The sequence below is a fragment of the Erpetoichthys calabaricus genome, chromosome 5 (genome assembly GCF_900747795.2).
Source record: "Erpetoichthys calabaricus chromosome 5, fErpCal1.3, whole genome shotgun sequence".
Lineage (NCBI taxonomy): Eukaryota > Metazoa > Chordata > Cladistia > Polypteriformes > Polypteridae > Erpetoichthys > Erpetoichthys calabaricus.
The window spans coordinates 191,363,338-191,385,972 of record NC_041398.2 but is presented as its reverse complement, the minus strand read 5'-3'; the positions used below and the strand labels follow the sequence as shown (position 1 = coordinate 191,385,972).

General features: G+C 37.2%; 1 protein-coding gene and 1 long non-coding RNA gene across 2 annotated transcripts in view; one reads left to right on the top strand and one right to left on the bottom strand.

The window, feature by feature from the left end:
- Positions 1-22,635, bottom strand: part of LOC114652130 (uncharacterized) — a 148,284-nt gene that overhangs the window by 40,420 nt on the left and 85,229 nt on the right. Inside the window, exon 2 of the long non-coding RNA XR_007934885.1 lies at positions 22,005-22,042. This is a non-coding gene — a long non-coding RNA (uncharacterized LOC114652130). The remainder of the gene's footprint in view (positions 1-22,004; positions 22,043-22,635) is intronic.
- trpm3 (transient receptor potential cation channel, subfamily M, member 3) overlaps positions 1-22,635 on the top strand; it is a 971,875-nt gene that overhangs the window by 939,848 nt on the left and 9,392 nt on the right. Inside the window, exons 21-25 of the mRNA XM_051927388.1 lie at positions 3,721-3,972; positions 7,432-7,606; positions 13,329-13,479; positions 19,681-19,877; positions 22,278-22,410. Of these exons, the coding sequence (XP_051783348.1) occupies positions 3,721-3,972; positions 7,432-7,606; positions 13,329-13,479; positions 19,681-19,877; positions 22,278-22,410 (908 nt within the window). The remainder of the gene's footprint in view (positions 1-3,720; positions 3,973-7,431; positions 7,607-13,328; positions 13,480-19,680; positions 19,878-22,277; positions 22,411-22,635) is intronic.

Below are 22,635 nucleotides of genomic sequence, written 5' to 3'. Positions count from 1 at the left end.
AATAAATGTGCATATGCACTATTATTCAACCCCCAGCTTCAGCAGTTTGTGGCGCATCCTTTAGCCCTTATGACTTCTAGTAAAAGTTTTCAGTAAGCGCTGACAAGCTTCTTACGCCTCTTTGTTGGAATCTTTGCCCATTCTTCATGTGCAAAAGCCTCCAGTTTATTGATGTTTGATGGATTCTGTGCAGCAACTGCCTTCTTTAAATCCCACCAAAGATTTTCAATGGCATTTAAATCTGGAAACTGAGAAGGCCACTCCAGGACATTCCAGGATCTATTTCTCAATCAAGTTTTGGTTAACTTGGAGGTGGTCTGTAAAGTCTGATGATCACCAAGATTCAATTTCTGATCAAAAGTCATCACATTTCTCTTTAAATGCCCAGGTATTTCTAGGAATCTATGATGCCCGTTACACAGTCAAGATTGCCAGTTCTTGCAGCAGAAAAACATTCTCACATTATCAATGACTGAACTCCATTCTTGACTGTGGGGATGGTATTCTTTTGGTCATAAGCCTGGCCTTTCTCACGCTAGACATATTGTTAGTCCATGTGTCCAAACATTTCCAATTTAGTTTCATCAATCCACAGAACTGTTTCCCAAAACTCTGCAAGCCTATGCAAATTTATCCTGACGTATTCTAGTTGCCCTTTGATGTTCTTTGTAGTAGTGGAGTGCATCGTGGAGTTCAAAGTCCTTGTTTATTCAGTGCTCTTCTTTAATTTGCTACTGTAGCACTTGCCCCAGCCTTCATCAGGTCAACCTGTAGGTGTTTTGCAGTAACACAGTAGTTTTTCTTAGTTGTCCTGACTAAGTTGTTAAGTGCTCTTGATGAAATTTTGGGCCTTTTCCCTCTTCCTGGCAGGTTTGCAGATGTGCCATAAGTATTAAGCTTCCTTATAATGCTCCCAATGGTGCCTCTTTGCATGTTGAATTGTTTTTAGATCTTCCGATGCTCAATGAAATAATTCCCTTTCTCAACTTTTGTGAAAGCTCCTTATAGTCTTGCCCGTGATTGCAACTCTCCTTCAACACCTTCATGGGTGGCATGTATATATGCATCACAGTTGAAGTCAATTAGGGATCACTATTGAATTCCCAAAGGCTTAATTATACTTTAGCTCCACTTTAAGCCATAAAAACTAGCAGAAAGTTTAAAAAATAGCAATATTATATAGGGATTAAATAATTGTGACATGGCTATAATAAAAAAATATTATGTTACTCACAAATACTACATCATACATTTTCTTTGTTGATTTTACGTATACTCTGATAAAGAAGCCATCCAAAGCAAAATCTAGGTCTTTCAAAAAACTTTCATTGGTAAATCCTTACAATCTTTTTGGGGGGGGTGAATATTTCTGATTGCAACTATACATGAACTGCAGTATATTGTAAGTAAAATGGCCTGTTGTTGCTAGGGTCCGTACAATTGCCCTTAGTTTTCTAACAAAAAGATGCATTAAAGGTTTATATATATTGGGAGACAGGTGGTGGTCTTAACTAGTCCTCTATCCACAGAATATATGCCAAGAAAGCAAAGATGTTTTTTATTAATAAAATAATATATACAAAGGTCAGATAATTACAGTATCAAATAAACAAGAAAGCAATAATCTTGCTGGCACTTTTTTGGGGCCATCCTCTCAGAATGGTTGCAGGTGTTCCTGCAGTCCTGAACCTCAACCCTTTGAGTACTGAGAAAAGCGCTATATAAATGTAATGAATTATTATTAACTTTAAAGGGCCAGCAGTCAACAACTGTAGTGAGACTCACTGCTCTTGTATAATGAACTCCACCACTACCAGCAAGTTTTCCATGGCTTTTATGGATGCTGTGCTCTCTGCATTCAACTGCTTGTCTGGGTGACACATACTCAATTTTTATGTTGCAGTAATATATACTTTCCAGAACACCTTCCATTATTAATTAATGTAATGTACATAAAAGATGGTGTCTCTTTTACAACGGCATAGCCCCTGAAATTGGCATTGTCAGTGAGCTTCCTACTGGGTTATCTATCCTGCCTCTGTTTCTGGCTTGGAATATGCTAGTCTCCATTCTGATCAGACCTGACTTTACAGTATAGCCCGTGACTGGTATATACAGCAGGTAGCTAGGTTATTCAGTCTTACATAGTCATTTAGAGAAATGATTATGGTAATTGTAAACATCTTAGTTTTGTATCTCATGTCATGCTAAGACCTGTTTAATAACATTCAGGACAGCAGGGTCCTATTGTCCTATTTGGGTCATTATGCCATGGTGATAGGAGAGATGCCAACTATCCCAACAGCACTAAGCACAAGGCAGGAAACAGCATCTAACCAGGCACCAGGCTATGGCAGAGCCCACTCAGACAGAGGCCTAATTACTCCAGGGCTTATTTAGACACAATCTCTGTGCAGTAATCACAAATTTCAGATTCTTAATTTCTGAAGGGTCTATATTAAATGGCTTCAAATTAGGTGATTTTTGATGTAGTACTCAAGACTGACTCATCCAAAACTTGTGAATATAAGATACAGAATCCATAATTACTTTGACTTCAGTTTTCCAATTGAATTAACTTCTGGACTTAAAATGTGTTGAATCTATAAGGTCTAGCACTACTCCACTAAACCTTGTTCAAATTTCAAACATGTTTCTAAACAAAAAGATTAAATTGATATTTTCAGTGTCAATACACACATATGTAAGTTAATAGTAATGGGTGGCTAAAATACGTACTGAGAAGCAATAACCAAAAAGTCTCATAATGATGACCCCAGCAATAGATAAGAGTGTAAGCAAGACTCAATTTAAGCAGTCATGTGTCTGAAGGCCAGCACTTTGCAACAAGTGACAAGCTGCACTTGTCGTAAGAATCCTTGACTAAGGTAATACATTCTATTCCTATTATTAACTACTAACACCAGAAAATAATCATGAAGAGATTTTCTTTTACTTTTAACATTCATCTTCAAAAGAGGATTCTGTCCACATTAACTATTATTTATGCATTCCCTGTTTTTATTCTGGAATTGTCATGTAAAACATGACTTATCTTTTGGGCAAAATGAATGATGCTTGCACATAACAGATGCATGCTGCAAAAAAGCAATGATCTTACTGTAATAAACATACTTTAATAATGTGACAAGCAGCTAGTAAGTAGCTGTTTTGTTTCCTTTATTTTTTGCCATTACTAGGGATTTCATCTGTGATGTTACCACTTGCGTCATTTTGTGTTTTTGTTGCTATGATGCTAAAAATAAGTAATCTGTGCTCTGACCTGTTGCACAAGGAGGACATAATGATTGCTTTTTTACTGTTAGAAATGTTTTGAATCGTGGACTTTAAAATAAAATTGCTTATATTGAATTAAATTTCAGTTTGAATGAGATCACTTTCCAAAATTAGCCTAAAATTTGGAAGATTTTCTCAAACCATTAAGCTAGAATTTTAACATCACTAACACCTGATGCATTTAAAATACAAAATTATTGCACTTGTCTGCAACTTTTCATAACTGTTTGAAAATTGATTTGGTGACAGAAAATCATGAAGCTAAAACAACTGTAATGGTTACAAATTGCTGAAGTACTTATATTGTTTCCCTTTATTTTATTAAGAGTATTCAATGACTACTGCCTTTGATGAGGAGAGGCTCTTAATTCCCATTATTTATTTCTTATTCCTCCCACAATACAATTGCTTTCTTTCTCACAGATCCTAATGTCTGAACCTGGAAAGTTGCTGCAGAAAGTCAAAGTGTGGCTTCAAGAGTATTGGAATATCACAGACCTTATGGCCATTCTTCTATTCTCAGTGGGGATGGTGCTGAGGCTACAGGATCCGCCATTCATGAGTTATGGTCGAGTCATTTACTGTGTCAACATCATTTATTGGTATATCCGCTTGCTGGACATTTTTGGAGTCAACAAGTATTTGGGTCCTTATGTCATGATGATAGGGAAGATGGTAAGTGTGTCTTTATATTTAGAGCATAATGTACCCATCTGATTAGTTTTCCTTTACCTAAACTCACTTTCATCTGATTCAGAGCCAGAGAAGTGCTAGAGTCTATCCTGATGACACTGAGCACAAGGCAGAAACTAAACCAGGATTGGAATCAAGTTCTTCACATGAAATGATTCATTATTCTGAAAAATCTTCAAGTCCACTTACAGAAATTTAGAAATTACCATTAATTTTTACCATAACAAATTGTTTCTGTGTTTAAAGTGCTTCTAAGAGGGAGTATGTAATAGATAAAAAAAAGAAACATTTATTTTACACACACTACATAATTACGGAAGCTCTGAACCGCACAGTGAAAAAATTATGGGATAACCCTTATCTTGTACGTACGTGAATTTGGTAATCATCTGAATGTATGCAGCGCCCATGCAGTATTGGCAGGTGCGACCTTAAAGTGCCTGGTGAGCAAGCTATGGTAAGTGGTGGGCATGAGATATATACATGGTGGGCATGAGATAGTAAGATGTACACACCAAATTGTTTCCCAGGAAAAAAAAAACACCATATTTCCTCAGGGGATCCGTACGAGTGCACAGACGAATACCTGCAAGCATAAATCACTTACATAAAACCTTTGAGTCAGATAACCCACCCACAACCCTAACCTTAACCATAGTGTAACAGGGCATGCGATGAACATTTTGTGACTGACGTTGTGGGCATTACCTGATGTGTGTCATAGGTATTGCAGGCTGCAGTTAAACCCATCTCCAACCATCCCACACTCCTTTAATAAATAAAAGCCCACCCGTCTGCTTTTTTTTATATGATGTCAAACTGAAGTGTAGTAGCCTTGGTAAAGGCATAATTAGGTAGCCCCGAAGCGCACTTTTGTAATTTTTTTATCTGACTTTATCCGTATATACATGAAACTATCTTGTACGAATGTGAAAACATCTCATGCGTACATAAAAGATAGATAGATGGATGGATGGATGGATGGGCGGACAATCGGACAGACAGACAGACAGACAGACAGACAGACAGACAGACAGACAGACAGACAGATAGATAGATAGATAGATAGATAGATAGATAGATAGATAGATAGATAGATAGATAGATAGATAGATAGATAGATAGATAGATAGATAGATACTTTATTAATCCCAAGGGGAAATTCACATACTCCAGCAGCAGCATACTGATAAAGACAATATTAAATTAAAGAGTGATATTAATGCAGATATACAGACAGACAATATCTTTGTATAATGTTAACGTTTAGCTCCCCGGGTGGAATTGAAGAGTCGCATAGTGTCGGGGAGGAACAATCTCCTCAGTCTGTCAGTGGAGCAGGACAGTGACAGCAGTTTGTCGCTGAAGCTGCCCCTCTGTCTGGAGATGATACTGTTCAGTGGATGCAGTGGATTCTCCATGACTGACAGGAGCCTGCTCAGTGCCCGTCGCTCTGCCACAAATGTCGGGCTGTCCAGCTCCATGCCTACAATAGAGCCTGCCTTCCTCACCAGTTTGTCCAGGCGTGAGGCGTCTCTCTTCTTTATGCTGCCTCCCCAGCACACCACCGCGTAGAAGAGGGTGCTCATCACAACCGTCTGGTAGAATATCTGCAGCATCTTATTGCAGATGTTGAAGGACGCCAGCCTTCTAAGGAAGTATAGTCGGCTCTGTCCTTTCTTACACAGAGCATCAGTATTGGCAGTCCAGTCCAATTTATCATCCAGCTGCACTCCCAGGTATTTATAGGTCTGCACCCTCTGCACACAGTCACCTCTGATGATCACAGGGTCCATGAGGGGACCATACATACATACAAGAAAACATCTTGTAAGTATGCGAAAGTAGCCCGTACGTACGAGATAAGTGTAATCCCATAATTTTTTTCACTGTGTGGTTCAGAGCTTCCATACATAATATTCTATTTAACTGTCGCATAAAAATAAATATATTTTCACGATGATATGACACAGCATCCTTCTTGTAAATGAGACACCAAAATAATACACAACATACCAGATATGATTTCATTAGTGTGTATAAATCTTGTATATAACCCCTTTTCACTTGCATACTATATAATTCAGCAGAGTATCAGCCTTTTTAATATCTTTTGTACTCTGACTAGTAGTAGCTATTAATGACCTGACAAGAATTCCCAAATCTTTTTCAAAAAGTGGATTTCTAAATCTCAATTTCTGAAATTATATTGAAGATTATTACTCCAATGTGTGTGACTTAACATTTATTTACATTGAACTTCATTTCCAACATACAGTACCAACCCGAATGTGAATGTTTGTGCAACAGTTTTATCAAAATCATTTATATAAAAATAGGTGATAGACGAGATAGCGGACACTTAGAGCAATTTAGAAATTACCATTAATGGTTGCTACAACCAGTTGTTTTCTGTATTTAAAGTGATTCTGTACCTATATGCATACTGCACCCTGAATCTTCATCACTTGTAGTTTGATGGTAAATCTATCACAGGGTGCCATATTAAAAAAATTTAGAAATACAGACACTATTGGACGGTATGCTAACTAGAAAATTCTTTAGTCACTTTCTCATACAATTACAGCATATTGTTAAATTAGGATTTTTCACATTTAAATCTGGGGTGACTTTTTTTACACATATATATATAGAATATATAATATTTACAATAATTATATTTAAATGGCTTCCATTCATTTCTTTTTAGAAATTAACTTGCTGATAATTACCAGATTAAAGTTTTATAAACTCTATAATGTTCATGGGGTTCTAGTCTTTCAGAATTTTCAAACCCGAGACGTCTGGAATCCTACAATCTGACTTTGAAAGCTTGTTCACATAATAAATAGCCTCTTTAAGGGTTCTAGGAGCTGGGTAACTTACACCTACCCTTAAAACACCCTAGCATCACTCCACTCAAACACAGTGAGAACATATAAACTACACATAGATACCATCAATACCATCTACGATACAAATATCGTTTACACCATTGCCTTTCAGAAGAGATGTTACTAAACAAAGTGACACCACTGTTTGCATATTATAAGATTCTTAAAGTGGAAAATGATATGTTTATTAAATTACAGCACTTCACAGGGGTCTCAGAGTGTGCAGCTATCTACTATATTTTCTTTGCTTTGGGTGCATGCAAACTAATTTTATCTGAATTCTGTTTTCAGTTTACTTTTCTGCTGGGAAGTACTATAACCTATGTTCTTTCTCCATCCAATAGGAGAAAGTAGGGTGAAATGACACCTCCTGTATCAGTCTATGGCTAACATGGTACAACACTCTACTGCTATGGATATTCCATCCAATAGGAAAATTTACATCATATCTTATTATATTAAAACTTTTTTAATAAAAAAATAATAACTTATCTTTGCAGAACCCTTCTCTAATCTGAGGAATACATGTTTGTTTTTCTTTTGACAGATGATTGACATGATGTATTTTGTCATCATTATGCTGGTAGTTCTAATGAGTTTTGGAGTGGCTCGTCAAGCAATTTTACATCCAAATGAAGATCCTTCTTGGGTTCTGGCAAAAAATATTTTTTACATGCCTTACTGGATGATATATGGAGAAGTATTTGCAGATCAAATAGACCGTGAGTCATCTTTTGATCTGTTTAAGACAAAAGAAAAAAAATGAAGACAGGCTTTTCATCTCAACAAAACTGTCCAATTCATATTCCATAGCATTAAACTTAACCAGGTTCAAAAAGTGGAACACATATCCTTGTTGACAAACTTATTTCACACTAACAGCTCACAATAACCTGATTTACTCCTTTTGTAATTGCAGAGTGCACCTGGTACCTTGCCTTATCTGGAATAGTGTTAAAGGTGCTCAGAATTATTGAACAATGACATGGAGAACATTTAGCATTAAAGAAAGTGACAAAAACTCATAACATGCTCTTCTGTCTGATTGAACCATTCTTTACACATCCTTAGCCCTCTCCATCTTGGAACACAGAATCATTTTCTACTTGTGGATGAAAAGGCAATTAATTTATTGTTGCCTGAAGACCCATATGTAGTAAATATGGAGAAGGGTTTAAGGTTCAAGAAGGCCTTCCAAATCATAAAACTATTTACACATAAAGCATTTTATTTGTGGAAGACAGTACATTAGTACATTTCCTACAAAAATGTGATAAAAATTAAAAAAAAAAAACTGCAATATTCATCGGTCTCAACAGTGTTAAAAAAATTTACTTTTGCACAGTCCTTATTTCACATTGCACACAAAGGGGTAGGGCTTATTTATCTCTGTGTTATTAATGCATACAGGAAAATCCTTAAGTAGACTGTAGAGAAAAAAAAGTAAGAATCTTATTAGCTCATTCCCACAGTTCTTTAAATTTAATGACCAGTATGCTTCCACATTTATTGCAACCAATGTTACAGAATTTTCCTTCAGCTCCCTGTGACCCTGAACTGTAATAAGCAAGTCAGAATAATAATGGATAATTTAGTAAGTAACAAAAACAACAAAATGCTTAACATCATGTAAGTATACATATATGTTAAAATTGTCAAATGATCCCCACAGAATGACTAAGTAATCCACATTATTACTGCATAAATCAAATCATGAACATTTACACAATGAATCTACATCTTTCTAATCAATACTATTTCTTTACTTCATGGGAAAACTAAGCAAAATTTAGGAAGCTCACATTTTTCCAATGGTCACGGAAATTGTCAATGAATGGCACTAAAGAATACTGCTGGGTATCAAAGAAATCAAAAGAACTTCCTGCCAAATGCTTATGGAACCTTCATATGGCTGCAGCTCAGGGCATACAGCCTATTATATAAATTAACGCTCTCTTTGACTTTGTATAGAAAGTGAGCATAACTCACTATACAAAAAGTTTTTAGTGTCATGCAAAATTATTTACCAGCACAAGTCATGGTTTTCAACTACCAGTGAAAAAAATGCAGCAGACTAAATAGATCATCTTCATTTTTACCGCTGATTAATGAGATAATTTTTATTAATAAAGTGTTCAACAGTTCAGTTAACTTATTGTAATATACTGAATCTCTGTTAAATTGTCACATGTACGTATTTATTCTCTTTATGAATAAAGGATGATTTTAGAGATGTTTACATATATTGATTTCTAGATTCTATCTGTTGTTGTATCCTTTATAGTAAGACATAGACAGTGTCTGTTTCTTCATCATATCATGATGAAACACTGTTGTCTTTTACCTGTGGCATCTTAACCATTAAGTCATAACCCAGATCTATATGCCTCTCCTACTTTAATTGAACAAGACTCACTGACAATGATAATAAGTTAAATACTATAAAAATCCATTCATCTTTGAAAGAAATCTAGACTAAGTAAACGTAAGCATTGTACTGTCATTAAAAATGCATAGCAAATCTTTAAACTATGATTTTTTTTTTTTACTATTATAGTCTCTTGTTGTTTCAAAATTCTAGAATATTTGCAACACATGACATAATACAACATAATATTCCCAAACACATTTAATGCAACTTAAAGCTGCCAGGCTCTAAAGCTTATAGCTGTGGCACAGGAAACAAAACAGGAAATGAGGCACACATACCAATAGTAATACTGTATATTGGCATTGGAAGGCAAATATGATAAAGATCAGGCATTTTTTCTTCACTTGTTCTTCACTTGTTAATGACGAATTAAACAAAGAAAAACTAACAATACTTTCCAAGCAAATATATTCAAGTCACCCTTCTTTGGGTATCTTATTCATACAATAGTGAAAGGTAAATAGCAAGAGGTTTAAGAAGAACTCTTTTATACCTACAGCTATAAGCATTTTAAATTTTGTTACTTGTAGGGATGCTGCTAAATGTTAAATTCTGATTTCTTATGTTGTGTACTGTTGAAAGTAATTATTCTTCTTTGTATTGATCTTGAGTGTGTGTTTATGTAATAACATTGGTTGATAAATGTTGTGTCTTTGTTTATCTATTAGATCTCTGTAACAGTGCAAACTAATTTCTCTCTGGGATAAACAAAGTCTACCTAACCTAACCTAGTGATCATCCAAGATGTAATGATTAATACAAATATATAAAAATCAGAGGTTCCCCACTGTAATAAAATTTAAATACTTGATTTTCTATATGTTATCCTTTATATTAACATGTAATTAGTTGCGGTTTAGGCCAAAATAAGCCAAAATGATCATTTATATTTATTGGAATCAATATTAACTAAATCCTTGTGTACAATGAAAAAATTGTACTATTAATTAATTTATTAAATTTAAATCAAATCCATTTTCCAGATTAGTTTTACAAGACTGTCATACAAACAGTAGTGATGGTTAAATACAGAATATCATGGAAGTGTGCACATAGTAGAAACAAAATAACTTCTCAATATAAGCCTTAATGCATGCAGCAGAGAGAGCTTTATATAATAGCCAATCAAAATATTTTGAGCCTGTCCAGTAAACATAAGTAAATCCAAACAAGTTTATTATTACAACTCCCATGAATACCGTATCATTTGTTAGAATGTTCACAAATCTATTCTATGCCAAAAATGTTTAATTCAACCCTTCTTCTGAATTAAGAAATGTGAGAAATTTGACAAGAAAAAGGGGAAAATATTCAGTTGATCAAGCTTATTTGGCTAATTAATAGAAAAATTGTTCCAGTATCTCATCCAATACTTTTTAAATATTGTCAATGTTTATACTTCAAATAAATGACTAAGTAGTCTGTGTCAGATTTCCACAACTTTTTGTATAAAGAAGTTCTTCCTGGTTTTGGTCCTAAATTCACCTCTCACAACCAAAAAGGGTACTCTTAGCCTGATAGACTAGAACATAAAATTGTTATTGATGCACATACTGTAGCATATGTACTTTTTCATTGTAAAAGTACCCACTTCTGTTCAAACCTATATTGTTTAACTGTAAGACAAAATAAAATGATAATGAAAGCTCAGCTCAGAAGAATACATGGTGACATATCCAGAATCACGTTTTTATTTGTTCATTACATTCAGGACACCACCAATAATAATACTATAATCTATGGCGTAGCCATGGATTGTGCAGTTTGTGCACAAGGGCCTATGAGTTTGGGGGGCTCACTTGGGGCTGTATAGATTTAAAAAAAAATTTAACAACTTAAATCACTTGCACAGTTCATTGTGTTAATAATTCATAGTTTCAGTGGTATGTTTGCACCATCACCAGCCAAGTCCAATCCAATCCTTTCCAATCCGTGATGATATTACATATTCGGCAGGCCTATAGTTTACACAAAGTTAGACTTCGGAAGTTTGGAGGCTTAGAGCCTAATCAGAGGCACAACACATTGTAGTTCGCCATACAGAGAAGTGCACATTCCCAAATTTGGCAACCTTTGGCGTGCCATAGCACATGTGAACGAAAGAATTTTTGAAGGATGTCACATGAATAATGTAAATATTATCATAAATACTGCGGTGGGTTGGCACCCTGCCCGGGATTGGTTCCCTGCCTTGTGCCCTGTGTTGGCTGGGATTGGCTCCAGCAGACCCCCGTCACCCTGTGTTAGGATTTAGAGGGTTGGAAAATGGATGGATGGATGGATTATCATAAATAATTGTTACTTTTGTACTTTGATTTGATGTCAAAAGTTTTCGAAGTAAACGATAAATCATAGCAATTCTGTTGTTAAGTTATGGTCCCCGTTAGTGAGCAAACTGCAAATATTTGAACAATTTGACGCTTTTTATACTCTCGCCATGTCGGCCAGTATCAGCTGATCTGGCAAATATTATAAGAGTGGTGCTGCTAAATGTAAGGCATGCGTGCAACAGGAATAAAAGAACACTAAACTTACCAAGATTTTTGCCATTCTCAAAATTGAGCAAGGGCCAGTGGTAGTAACTGAAAATGCTGATGCTGGTAAATCGTCGCAACAGCTGCAAGCAGGTTATGCAGACAGTGCAGTGAGTGAAATGGTCACAACTACTGAGTCTGGAATTAGTGATACAATGGCTTCAGATCAGGTGCAATCTGCTGAAACCGTTAAAAGTGGAGAAACTACTAAAGACAAACAAGTAATGTATATGACAAATCAGTTTCCTACAAACAAGGCAAATTTCTTGGAACCATTAGTATGATATCCATTTTTTCAGAACGTTTGTAAAACAGGTCCATTGTGTAGTAGTATCCTGTCAGCCATTGTTGTCGTTTTAATTTGTTACAAATTGAAATGGCTTCATTTTATAACACAGAACAGTTTATACTTGCTAGCCTACGTTACATTTTAATCATCTTCCTTCACAAAGTTGTCTTAGAAAAGTAAGCGGGTCCACATCTTACATATATTTACAGTATGTACTACTACTACTACCCACACCTCTCACATTTCATTCCCACAATTTATTTTACTTTTGCTAACATACAGCTGTTGTAATAAAGTGATTAAAAAAGTTATTACAAATTCCATTTAGAGAGCTGGTTGGTTTGTCACCACCGTGTGATCTGATAGTGTCCCCCTCACGGACACCACTGCCCAGCCGGCCCCTAGGATCTAGTTGCGAATAAATTACTAACAGTTATGCGAGACAGGAGGGGCCCACCTCAGAGCACTGCACAGGGGCCTTCAGTCAAACTAGCTACGCCACTGACTATAATAATATATAAATAGTATAATAATAATACTTGTTGATCTACTAGAATCAAGAAAATAGGCTTTATAAAATTATGCAACAAAACTAAATTGCTCCTGACAAGTGTTCAAATTTAGTAAACAAGTTAAGACCCAACTATGATCAAAGTTCAAAATGTACAAACTGAAAGAGGTGGGATGGCCTACTAAGGGTGACAATAGGTTAAAGGACACTGAGGCAGTCCAATGAGGCAAGAGTATCTTGCTGCTGCTACTGGAAGCTGTGGAGCTTCATATCTGGTTATGCGCTGGTTAAGATTAGTGTTATGGGGAGGTTATGTGACTCAACTAATGTGCATGTTTAAACTTTGCTTAAAATGAGGGTTGGGATAGAGTTGTCTGATGCAAAGTGACATAAACAAGCTTATGTGGAGGTCACATGTTTCCTGTTTAAGCTTACAGTTTTTGCAGCTAGACCTCTCTCCCATGAGAAGGCATCTTTCTGGCAAGGCTGAATAGATCATTTAACCACCTAAACCCAGTTCAGAAATACTTAACAGTTTGGCAGTATGCAATACAATTGAAATTGTCTGGTATTATTCATTATTTTAATCAGCAAGAGAATTTACTGGAAAAATAACTGAATGATAATTATTACATACACCTAATCTATTATGTTTTTGCTGTTTTGTTTTACTCTGCAGCTCCATGTGGGTTTAACATTACCAATGCTGATGGCACAACTGATGAGCTGCCACCCTGCAAAACAGGTGCATGGATTGTTCCAGCTATCATGGCATGTTATCTCTTGGTAGCAAATATTCTTTTGGTCAACCTCCTCATAGCAGTATTCAAGTAAGTAAATACAAATAAGAATGCTACATATATTATTACAATAGTTCTCCATTTATATATATATAAAATAAATGTATTACACTTCACCTGTCAGTGGTTTTAATATTGTAGCTTTCAGTGTATATTTATATGCATAGTGGAGTGCTGGCTCTTTGCCTAAGGATCTGCACTGCTACATGCCAGGTCAAATCCTGTTACTACCAGAAGGGATCCTACTCAATTGGTCCCTTGAGCAAGGACCTTAACCTGAAAACTGCTACATAGGCACAGTACAATGGCTGACCCTGCACTCTGATCTCAAAAGATAATGCGAAAAGAATTTACCCTCAAGGATTAATATAGTATATCATGATCATATATTAGGCAGCAATTGAACAGTGAGTTCTTGAAGGTGATGTTTTGGAAACAGGAAAGGATCTGAGCGACTTTGACAAGGGCCAGATTGTCAAATTGCCAGTTAACTGGTGAGTGGGTTGTGAGTGCCCAAGGCTCATTGATGTACATGGGGAGTGAAGACTAGCCTGTTTGGTCCAATCCCTCAGAAGAGGTACTGTAGCACCAATTACTGAAAAACTAAATGCTAGCCATGAGAGAAAGGTGTCAGAACACACAGTACTTTGCAGCTTTCTGTGTATTGGGTTGCATAGCCGCAGACTAGTCAGAGTGACTATGCTGATCTCTGTTAACTGTTAAAAGCACCTCCCTCTGGTAAATTCAACATTAAGCAACAGGCCTCTTGCCAAGCTAAAAATCTTATTTATTGCATGTCAAGTAGGAAGAGTCCAGCCATCCACATAGGTAAAACAGGGAGATGGATAGCAGACCTTTTCAGGGAGATTGTATTAGCCATTAAGATCAAAGATCTTATTAAGCCTACTGTAGAACATTTCACGTCCTCTGATCATAGCCACACTGATGTTACTGTTTGTGTTTTTTCACAGGGCTTCAAAGGCTCTTTTCAAATAAAAACAAAACAAGCTAAGCTCATTCTTAGCCTGGGATCATGTATTCCTCCAGGTTTTAATGACTGACTAACTCTTTAATCTCTCCCTTTATTTTCTGTAATGGCAGCTTTTACACACTTAGTTTCTTATCCTTTCATTTATTTTACTAGATGTTGGCTACACACACATACAGGTGCTGGTCATAAAATTAGAATATCATGACAAAGTTGATTTATTTCAGTAATTCCATTCAAAAAGTGAAACTTGTATGTTAGATTCATTCATTACACACAGACTGATGTATTTCAAATGTTTATTTCTTTTAATGTTGATGATTATAACTGACAACTAATGAAAGTCCCAAATTCAGTATCTCAGGAAAATTAGAATATTGTGAAAAGGTTCAATATTGAAGACACCTGGTGCCACACTCTAATCAGCTAATTAACTCAAAACACCTGCAATAGCCTTTAAATGGTCTCTCAGTCTAGTTCTGTAGGCTACACAATCATGGGGAAGACTGCTGACTTGACAGTTGTCCAAAAGACGACCATTGACACCTTGCACAAGGAGGGCAAGACACAAAAGGTCATTGCTAAAGAGGCTGGCTGTTCACAGAGCTCTGTGTCCAAGCACATTAATAGGGAGGCGAAGGGAAGGACAAGATGTGGTAGAAAAAAGTGTACAAGCAATAGGGATAACCGCACCCTGGAGAGGATTGTGAAACAAAACCCATTCAAAAATGTAGGGGAGATTCACAAAGAGTGGACTGCAGCTGGAGTCAGTGCTTCAAGAACCACCACGCACAGACATATGCAAGACATGGGTTTCAGCTGTCGCATTCCTTGTGTCATGCCACTCTTGAACAAGAGACAGCGTCAGAAGCGTCTCACCTGGGCTAAAGACAAAAAGGACTGGACTGCTGCTGAGTGGTCCAAAGTTATGTTCTCTGATGAAAGTAAATTTTGCATTTCCTTTGGAAATCAAGGTCCCAGAGTCTGGAGGAAGAGAGGAGAGGCACAGAATCCATGTTGCGTGAGGTCCAGTGTAAAGTTTCCACAGTAAGTGATGGTTTGGGGTGCCATGTCATCTGCTGGTGTTGGTCTATTGTGTTTTCTGAGGTCCAAGGTCAACGCAGCCGTCTACCAGAAGGTTATAGAGCACTTCATGCTTCCTGCTGCTGACGAACTTTATGGAGATGCAGATTTCATTTTCCAAGCTACCAGTACCTGGTTTAAGGACCATGGTATCCCTGTTCTTGATTGGCCAGCAAACTCGCCTGACCTTAACCCCATAGAAAATCTATGGGGTATTGTGAAGAGGAAGATGCAATATGCCAGACCCAACAATTCAGAAGAGCTGAAGGCCACTATCAGAGCAACATGTGCTCTCATAACACCTGAGCAGTGCCACAAACTGATCGACTCCATGCCATGCCACATTGCTGCAGTAATCCAGACCAAAGGAGCCCCAACTAAATATTGAGTGCTGTACATGCTCATACTTTTCATGTTCATACCTTTCAGTTGGCCAACATTTCTAAAAATCCTTTTTTTGCATTGGTCTTAATTGATATTCTAATTTTCCAAGAAACTGAATTTGGGACTTTCATTAGTTGTCAGTTATACAGTAATCATCAACATTAAAAGAAATAAACATTTGAAATACATCAGTCTGTGTGTAATGAATGAATCTAATATACAAGTTTCACTTTTTGAATGGAATTACTGAAATAAATCAACTTTGTCATGATATTCTAATTTTATGACCAGTACCTGTACATACATTGCATCCAATGTACAGAATTTAAAAACTTCTTCTTTCGGCTGCTCCTATTAGAGGTTGCCACGGCTGATCATCTTCTTCCATATCCTGCTGTCCTCTACACCTTACTCTGTTACAACCACCACCTGCATGTCTTCTCTCACCACATCATCCTCTTTTGCCTTCCTCTTTTCCTCTTACCTGGCAATTCCATCTTTAGCATCATTTTTCCAATATATCCAGCATCTCTCCTCTGCATATGTCCAAAGCAACGTAATCTTGCTTCTCTGACTTTATTTCCAAACAGTCCAACCTGAGCTGACCCTCTAATGTACTCATTTCTAATCCTGTCCATCCTTGTCACACCCAATGCAAATCTTAACATATTTAACTTTGCCACCTCTAGCTCTGTCTCCTGTTTTTTGGTCAGTGCCATTGTCTCCAACTCATATAACATAGCTGGTCTCACTACCGTCCTGTAGACTTTCCCTTTCACTCTTGCTGACACCCGACTGTCACAAATCATTTCTGATACTCTTCTCCACCTACTCCACACTGCCTGAACTCTCTTCTTCACCTCTCTTCCACAGTCCCTGTTCCTCTGTACTCTTGATCCCAGGTATTTAAACTCTTCCACCTTGACCAGCTCTACTCCCTGCATCCTCACCAGTCCGCTGACCTCGCTCTCATTTATACACATGTATTTTTTCTTGTTCCTCCTGACCGTCATTCCTTTCCTCTCCAGGGTCTCCTCAACCTGCTCCCTAATCTCGCTACAGATCACAATTTCATCAGCAAACATCATAGTCCATGGGGACTCCTGCCTAATCTCGTCTGTCAACCTATCCATCATCATTGCAAATAAGAAAAGGCTCAGAGCCAATGCCTGATATAATCCCACTTCCACCTTGAATGCATCTGTCACTCCTAGCGCAGACGTCACCACTTTCACACTTCCCTCTTACATATCTTGTACAACTCTTGCATACTTCTCTCCCACTCACGACTTCCTCATACAATACCACAGCTCCTCTCTAGGCACCCTGTCATATACTTTCTCCAGGTCCATAATGACACAATGCAGCTCCTTCTGGGAAACCATGTTGCTGCTCAGTAATAATCACCTCAGTCCTTAACTTAACTTCCAGTACTCTTTCCCATAGCATCATGTTGTGGCTCATCAATTTTATCCATATGTAGTTACTACAGCTCTGCACATCCCCTTTATCCTTAAAAATCGGTACGAATACATCTCTTCTCCACTCCTCAGGCATCCTCTCACTTTCCAAGATTGCACTGAACAATCAGTTTAAAAACTCTTTCCATCTGCTCAACACACTCTCCTTGCTTATAAGTATGTTCCCATCTTTATCCTTTATCACCCTAACATACTGTGCATATTTTGCACTCGGTCCCTCTGTCTAGCCAATTGGTACAGGTCCCTTTCTCCCTCAATAGTATTCAACCTCTCATGCAGCGCATCATACACCTATTCTTTAGTCTTTGCCACCTCCCTTCACCTTTCACCTTATCTCCTTGTACTCCTGTCTGCTTTCTGCGTCTCTCTGACTATCCCACTGCTTTGACAACCTCTTCCTGTATACTCTCCTGTACTTCCCCATTCCACCACCAGGTTTCCTTTCCCTCATTCCTCTGTCCAGATGCCACGCCTAGCAACTTTCTTGCTGTCAACCTTACTATTTCTGTTGTCATTGCCCAGCTGTCTGGTAACTCTTCACTGCCACCCAGTGCCTGTCTTACCTCCTCCCTGAACTCAACCTTGCAGTCTCCTTTTTCAACTTCCACCATTTAACTCTCCTCCTCTTCTTGATCTCCAGCATCGTCCTACAGACTACCATCCTATGCTGCCTAACTACGCTTTCCCCTGCCACCACTATGCAGTCTACAATCTCCTTTAGACTGGCCCTCCTGCAATAATGATACAATCTACCTGTGTGAATCTTCCTCCACTCTTGTACGCCACCCTAAGTTCCTCCCTCTTCTTAAAATATATATTCACCACTACCATGCCCATCCTTTTCGCAAAATCCACTACCATCTGACCTTTTACATTCCTCTCATTAACACCATACCTACCTATCACCTCCTCATCTCCTCTGTTGCCTTCACCAACATGTCCAATTTGCTCCAGTCATGACTCTCTCTTTCCATTGGGTACACTCTCCACCACTTCATCCAACACTCCAAAAATCGTCTTTCTCATCCATCGCATACCCAACTTGCAGGACATATGCACCCAACAACATTTATTATCACACCTTCAGTTTCCAACTTCACAATCATTACTCTTGTCTGACACTACTCTACTCTTTTCACCCCCATAACACTCTCGACATACTGTTCCTTCAGGATAACCCTACCCTATTTCTCCTCCCATCCACACCATGATAGAACAATTTGAATCCACCTCCGATCCATCTGGCCTTACTTCCCTTCCTTTTAGTCTGCACAAACAATATACCCACCTTCCTTCTCTCCATCACATCAGCTACCTCTCTCCCCTTACCAGTCATACTGCCAGCCTTTAAAGTTCCTACCCTCACTTCCACTCTCTTTACCTTCCTCCTCTCCTCCTGCCTCTGGAAATGCCTTCCCCCTCTTCTTCTCCTTCTTCTGCAAACAGCAGCCCAATTTCCACCAGCACCCTGTTGGCTAACAGTATTGGTTAACCCAAGCCTCGACCAATCCAGTATGGAAATCTGTATTGTTGTCCACATATTGATCTGGCAAAATTTTATACTGGATGCTCTTCCTAATGTAACCCTCCCCATTTATCCGGGCTTGGGACCGGCACAAAGAAACACACTGGTTTGTGCATCCCCTGTATACAAAATATACTTATGTAAGACAAGATGACATACCATCTTGCAGATAGCTTGTCATATTTAACATTATTAACTACAATATAATCAGTCTTAATGCGCTTTTTTGCAAAAGAAGCAAAAATACTGAAAGTATTTCATTTTTGCCCTTCTGGTTCTGATAAAGGTGAAAAGTTGATGTTCATTTGGGGGTAAACAACACTGTACACAAATATATTTGCATTCATTAGTGTTAATGTAAAATTTCTTAAAAACTGCATATTTAAATGCAGCTTGTCAATTTGTTACTTTGATGGTGTCATTGAAAGCACTTCCGTGTCAAGAGAATATTTTTTGATTTTGTATTTCACATTATAATTAAATGTGTCACAATGATGTAGTGAGTAGTGCTGCTGCTGCTCCACAAATTCAGTTTTCTGGATTTGAATCCTGTATCTGGTCATTGTCCGAGTGGAGTCTACATGTTTTGGTTGGCGTAGGTGTTTCTCCTACATCTCCAAAACAAGTTGATTTGTTTGACTGGTGATTCCAAAATAGCAATGGACTGGCACCTTGTCCAGGATAGAATCCGGGTCCCATGACCCTGAACTGAATTTAATTGAGTTCAAGAATGTTATAAATAAACTAAATTGTTTCTGATTTTTCTTTAGCAACACCTTTTTTGAAGTGAAGTCAATATCAAATCAAGTGTGGAAGTTTCAGAGATATCAGCTTATCATGACATTCCATGAAAGGCCTGTCTTACCACCTCCACTCATTATCTTCAGTCACATGACTATGGTGTTCCAGCATCTCTGCTGCCGCTGGCGGAAACATGATGACCAAGAGGAAAGAGATTATGGCCTGAGTGGGTATTTTTTCACCACCATTTCTATTCAGCTATAGCAATTAAACTTAAAATATATAGTATGACAGGAGTGCTATAAAAATGTTGTGAAAAAAAAGATGTTTCAGTGAATGGTTTGCTTGCTGCAGACTTCAAAACAAGGCTTTCATGTCTACTGCACTGTTATGCTCTTCTCAGGTGGCATTGCTGTTTAATGTTTATCTAATGTTTATCCACTACTAATTTCTCTGAAGCAGTTACATTTATTCTCAAGCAACTTTAACAACAGTAAGATGTCACGTTTTGTATCAATGACACTCCATCAAGTGTTAATATATCCACTTCTTGGAGAGCAATATTTTCATTTTTTAAGTGTTTAGTTAAGTTTCAAAGTAAAACAGTTCACACTAAAAAGAAAATTAAAATAGCAAAAAAAAGGAAAAATTTATAATAAGAAAAATTCAGTTCTAAGCTTAATCTTGTTACATCTTAAATCGTAACTAACCACTTATAATTTCTGAACCATTTCAAAACGGTCAGAAAACGGCATGCTTATCCCATTTCTAACTTAAAATGGGTTTATCAAGTCCCTGTTTAATGGGACCTGTTCTGAACAACAACAAAACCTATTATCACACTGTTTCTCAGTTATAGCAAGAAGATTCTATCTCTTACTAACTTATAGGGGGAAAAAGACTATACCATTGTCTATGACTATAGAAGAAATTATATTCTATTCAAATAAAGCAAACATTAATATGAGTTTAATTCAAAACTTTAACTTTCTAAAATTGGCTCTTACAGGTTCAAATCAAGAAATCAAGTACAAAACAATAGATAAAAACATATCCACATTTTAATACGCATGATACTGCATATACCAAGCATGATTTTCCCTAGTTCCCTATTGCCTTGACTCATCAGGATCTTGACTTATCATAGTTTTGCCTTTTAGCACCACCTGTTGGTCATAATTAGCAGCGCCACCACCACCAATCATTCACGTTGTACTAAGAATACCATTTAATACCACCCATTCATCCCAGTTTAGGGGTAAGCTCAAGGATATGCAGGTGGACAAGCCTATGATATCCTGGATAGTGCACTATTTGTCAGAAAACTGAAGTTTGTGATGCTCAACGACTGTGTCTCTGATATGGATGTGAGCATTACTGGAGCACCACAAGTAACAGTCTTGTACCTTTTTCTCAGTACACCCTGGACTGTAAGTATAACACCAGGTCATCTCAATGAAGACATTTTCTCATGATTCTGCACTAGTGGGGTGTATTAACAAGGGGGATAAGACAGAGTTTAGGAGTCAGGTGGAGAACTTTGGTTCTTGTTGCAGAAAGAATTGTATGTAACTTAACATCAGCAAAAACAAGGGAATAGTTATTGACTTTTCATCACATCAAACAGCCTCTATGTCTGTTCACTATTTAGGGAGTGGATGCAGAGGCAGTGCACTGCTACAGGTACTTGGGGGTCCACATCAATGACAAGCTGGACCAGTCTTATAACACAGACAGAGGAGTTATACAAAAAAGGGCTGAGCACTGTATTATTTCTTAGGAGACAGCGCTATTTAATACAAATACAAATTTAATACAATTTTCTATACTATAGTGTGCTGGTTTTGTAACATTACTTCAACAGAGGCTCACTGAATCAATAAGCTAAGTAAAAAGGCAGGCTCACTTATGAGACACACTCTTGTCCCCCCTGGAGGTAGTGGCAAAGGAGAGAATGAACACAAAACTGAGTGTCGTTATGGACAATACTGTACATCCTCTCTCCAATACACTAACGTTGATTTTTTTTCAGCCAATGTCTCATTCAGCAGAAGTGTCTCAAGAAATGCTATTGGGGCTTGCTTATGCTAACAGTAATATGCCTGCATAATGCTTCATTGTGACTGTGACTGCTCTTTTTATGTTTAGCTAAGTCAGAGGTTTTCTTTTTTTAGTCATTCTGGTGTGTATCTGAGAGGGGATTTGTTGTTTGACATAATGTAATAATATTATTTATTGAATTTCTGTTAAAAGACAAATTTCCCTCATTGGACAAATAACGTTCTATCTAAATTTTGCTGTAAGTATATATTACCTAAGAGATTTTTTTTAGTTTAAATGCATATGAACTTACCACAAAAGAGTCAAATGTTATTGCAGCCAGAGGAGACTCTGCAAAACAATAAGATGAAGGAATTAGATTCTTATAAAAACATCATATTTCCATTTTTCCGTCTTGTACTATTTTTCTAACATTAAAGAAAACCTGATTTTGAGTTTCAGTTCTTTTAAACAAAAGTATCACAGAGAAGAACATTTAAGTTTATGATTTGTTATTAATAGTAATACTTTTGCGAGGAACAATGCAATTTAAAAACAAATTGTAACCCTTTATTTTTCTTTTTAGAACTTGTCATCACAGAGGATGAGCTAAAGAAAGTGCATGACTTTGAAGAACAATGTATTGAGGAATACTTCAGAGAAAAGGAAGACCGCTTTAATTCTTCCAATGATGAAAGAATAAGAGTAACATCTGAAAGGTACGTGTATGGGTGTTTGATTACCATCTTAATGATAGTGAGGAAAAAATGTTAATAACACCAGGATTACACCAATGTCTCATTTCTAGTAAAATATGACATTATGATGATAAGGTCGTCACTGAAGGTATATACAGTATTTTTTCAGGGAGTATACCTGAATCAGAACATAGGAAACAAAAATTATTTGAAGCTAATATCATTCACTTCAATTATTATAGTCAC